This window comes from Aplysia californica, unplaced genomic scaffold (genome assembly GCF_000002075.1).
Source record: "Aplysia californica isolate F4 #8 unplaced genomic scaffold, AplCal3.0 scaffold01057, whole genome shotgun sequence".
NCBI classification, from domain to species: Eukaryota; Metazoa; Mollusca; class Gastropoda; order Aplysiida; family Aplysiidae; genus Aplysia; species Aplysia californica.
Window position 1 is genome coordinate 16,674 of NW_004798327.1, and position 4,369 is coordinate 21,042.

The following is a 4,369-nucleotide window of genomic DNA, read 5'->3' on the forward strand; positions in this document are numbered from 1 at the left end:
TAATATACTAATGTGTTTTACTTCTAACTTAATACAATACATTTTGTCAGTCCTATAAATTCCCCTCCTTTTTCAATTTTCCATTGTCACCTTCAATTCTTTTTTCCTCATCTTTACTTGTACATAAGCCCGAAAAGGAGGGAGGGGTTCCGATCGGCCCATTATTCTACGACTTGGATCTTTGAAGACAATGCGAAATGCCTAAGTAATAGTTTCTATCCTTCTATACCTTCCATTCAAATCCAACAAATAACACTCACAATTTTACAATAAATCTATTGGCGAAACTGTCCGTTTAAATTATTATCCTATCTCAGCCCCACAGTTTGGAAGGGGGGGGGGGTAGTGGGGTACCTACACATTGTCTTTCTCATCTTTAGGTGATATCGACTACTTTTTGCTGCACGAATGAATGAAGTAAAGAAAGACATTAAATCGAAGTGCATCTACATGACAAAGGACCCTAATAAAACCTAATTATAATTGGCGAAACGCAGACACAAAACCCACGATTTAACAACAATTAATCTCCGATCAGAGGGTGCGGTGGCAGAGCGGTTAGTGCGCTCATCTTCGAAGCGGAAAATCCGGGTTCGAGCTTCGGTTCGGACCCGGATATTTTTTGTCCGCTTCTGCCCTCCCAGCAGTAACGGGTACCTGACTTCGAGTTGGGGAAGTAAAGGCGGCGTAGAAAGGAACTGGCCACTCTACCATTATTATGCCGAAGGCCCAGAAAGTTGTCTCACTAACAAGGCAATCCTCAATGTCCGAATCGGATGCGGGAACAAGTTTACTTTTAACCTCCGATCCTTAACCACTGATTAAGATAGGAGAAAGATGCAAACTGTCCCATCCTGCAAGAATCCTTGAATTCGGTCTGCAATGTTCTGTTTTGGTGGAACTCAGTTGCAGGGGGTTTGAACGCCTCCATAGACTCTATTTGAATCAATTTGGAGACAAGCAGCTTCGACTCTGAGCGGGCTGACTGAAACAGATACAACGTCTCAGCAGACAGACGAAGACACTCGATACAAATTTCCCCGGGTGGGAATCGAACTCACAAACTCCTGTCCCGTAAAAGCATTCCCGTGAAATGGGGGAAATACATGTAGATCAAAGCACGTGATGAACATGTAATAACAATAGATCGTCCGTCAATGTACATCCACGGAGGAGAATTTCTTGAAGAGGAATAGAAGATCAAATTTTAAGATGACCTGGGGCTCGCCAGGCGTAGCCAGAGAGACATTTCGGCACAGAAAAGTTTGTCACATTTTGAGAAATGAAAAGCTTCGTTTCCACGTATGGATATGTGTAGCTTCTGGCCTAGTGGGCTCTTCTCTTAGTTTCAGCAATTGTTCTTCTCTTGTCCAAAACGGCCCCTTTTTTCCTTGACAATGGATGACCGTCTTAATAGTAAACAGTCTTGACTGAAGTTGACTTTAGGCGAATCCCAAAGGGGGTATATTAACATCATGTTCTTATGCACAGCAGACTTGTAAATGGCCTGATTTATCAACGTCATGCTCATACTGTGCCGGAACAACATAGGGGGAACTGCTGTTTCTTTGTTCATCCTTACACTATCGTCATTTTTCCTCTACTGGTACTTGTTTTGTATGTTTGTCACTCTCTTATGGACTGCCATTTCCGGGGTGTCTTCATAGTCGAAGCAGACGTTATGCTGTTGAGACTAGAAAGGTGAGCAGAGTAAGCCTGATTACCCGTTTGGACTTCTCTGTTGACGTCCACCCCTTGGCGCACATATAACCTTATGCAGTTATGAGCGCCGTAAAATCTCACTAAAACAAGCAAACAAATTAAACAGTTTCGATTGTCATCATCATCATTGCCTTTCTCACCCTGCACCAGGGTATAGGCCACGGACAAACACCCTCCACTTTTCTCTATCCTCTTGATGTTATTCCATGTCTTCCCACTTTTCTGTACATCGATTTCTGTAATTCTTTTCCAGGTTCCACGAGGTCTTCCCCTTGACCTCTTGCCCTGTGGAGTTTCGTTTGTACATGTACATATATTATATACTGGGATTTTTGTACATTTTGTGCAGGAATGATTACTGCGGCGGGTGCACTGCTCGCTACTACGTGAATGCAGAGGAAGTGACAGACAGATGCAACGCTCAGATCCCCAGCAGCACACCCTCCAGAAGGCTCGGCATTTTCTCTCGTCTGCGGGGCCGCAGCAACAGCAGACGTCAGAACTCGAGCCCCCAGGAGGAGAAGCAGCAGTCCAGATACTTTTCGCCCTGGAGCTGGCTGTTTGGCAGCTACTTCTAAGTTCTAAGCCCCGGCTCTGAAGGGCTGGGCGGCATGCTGGAAGTGGTATCAGGCGCTCGTCAATTTGGGGGCATATTGGTTTGTTGGTATCATCTTACTCAAAGTTAAAGCCGGTTCGTTTGCCTTGCTTTTGATGAAAGAAATACCCACCTATCCTGAATAGAAGTAGAGATATTTGCGATTCAAGGAAGCGGGGGTCGCCTGGCGTCTGAGGTAAAATTAACGAGAAAATGGCTGCCAAAGTTTGGTGACTTTCAAAGCTGTAGTGTCCTAGCAAATTTACTTTTTTTTGCGCTTTTTGGTCAACGTTTTTCGGTAAAATCCACAACGGAAAGAGTTTAAATGGTTGCAAACTGCTGTGAGGCCAAAGCAAAAAGCTCAATAAAAATTGCCCAACGGGCGAGAAAATGTCGATTTCTGCGATTTCATTACTTTGACTTTGACGAGCGCCTGATTCCACCACGTCGTGACAGTGTTCTTCCTATGGGCGATACGCGCGAGGAGCAAAATATTAAGCCGGGATATCGCCACTATTTATCTGTGTTTTACTCTCTTTTCAGTTTTTTTTTCTTTTGCTCCCAAAAGCTGTTGGATTATCGATTTTGTTGAAAATGTAGGCGGTTTTGTAAATACCATTCAGGTTTTTATTTTTTAACGAACTTAGTTAAGCAAGGCTTTGCGATTCCACATCAGTGAATCCAATACAAGAATTGTTTCTTCAAAGCAAACGATTATTGTTTCTATTTTATTTATTCAATTTTAAATATTTTTTTTTAGATTTTAAAACCATTGGGGGGGGGGGGGGGGCTTGTTTAGTTTAAAGAGACACAGGTCGACTTTATAAGGACCATTAAGTGCAGAGAAAGAGAGGGGGAGGAGTGAGAGAGAGAGAAAAAGACCGGAGAAAGAGAGAGAGAGAGAGAGAGAGAGAGAGAGAGAGAGAGAGAGAAAGAAAGAGAAACAAAGACGGAGGGGGGGCTTTTGGGGAGGTGGGGGGGGGGGGGGAGAAAGACAAACAGACTAAAGAAAAAAAAACCCACTGAGAAATAAAAGTAGGACCTACCAGTAGCACCCTCTAACCATTCAGATCACACAGACAGAATATGGCCATTTGGCGCAGGAATAAGAAAAGAAGACGAATAAAATAACAGAAAAAAGAAGGTCAGTGGCACCCTCCAACATCTATATCATAATTATACATACATATAATTTAATATGTTGCATTCAATCTGCGCAACTGACAGTAGATTTTTTACTACTATTTTTGTTTGTTTTGGGTTTTTCTTAATTGTGGATGTTTTACACCCTAATCTATCTATCTATCTATCTATCTATCTGTCTGTCTGTCTATCCATCTATATTTCTTTCTATCTATCTATCTATCTATCTATCTATCTATCTATCCATCTATCCATCTATCTATCTATCTATCTATTTGTCTGTCTGTCTGTCTGTCTATCTATCTATCTATCTATCTATCTATCTATCTATCTATCTATCTATCTATCTATCTATCTATCTATTGACACAATTTAGGTGATTTAGAAAGCGGGCTGTTTCAATTCTGCCTGTCTTGCCAACCCGGCTGAGCGGGATACAACGTCTCAGTAAACAATAACTACTAGTGCTAGTACTAGATTTTAAAACATCCCCACACGGGAATCGAACTCAGTCTTCTGTGTGCAACAACGAAGCTCTAACTACTGCATCATGAACATCACAGACGCTGGTCCGAAGGAAAGAAAAGATGTTGGACCTACCATAGCACATCAACACTAAAACAGGGGTGATGTGTAAAGGGGGGGGGGTGATCAAAACATTTCAAAATTAAAAATAAGCGCAGTGGCGAAGCGGTTAGTGCGCTCGTCTCTGAAGCGGAAAGTCGGAGTTCGAGCCTCGGTTCGGACAAGGATATTTTCGCCCCGTCCTGCCCACCCAGCAGTAATGAGTACCTGACTTCGAGTAGGAGAAGTAAAGGCGGCGTGGAAAGGAACTGGCCACCCTACCGACCACAATATGCCGAAGGCCCAGGAAGTTGTCTCACTAACAAGGCGATCTCCAGTGTCCGG

General features: G+C 43.0%; 1 protein-coding gene across 1 annotated transcript in view; it reads left to right on the forward strand.

Moving 5' to 3' along the window:
• The window catches only part of LOC101855609, a gene marked incomplete at its 5' end in the record, with an annotated part of 9,483 nt that extends 6,455 nt beyond the window's left edge, over nucleotides 1-3,028 (forward strand). The window contains 1 exon segment of the mRNA XM_013089819.1: nucleotides 2,072-3,028. Within this exon segment, the coding sequence (XP_012945273.1) occupies nucleotides 2,072-2,300 (229 nt within the window).
• Between the last annotated feature and the right edge of the window lie 1,341 nt (nucleotides 3,029-4,369).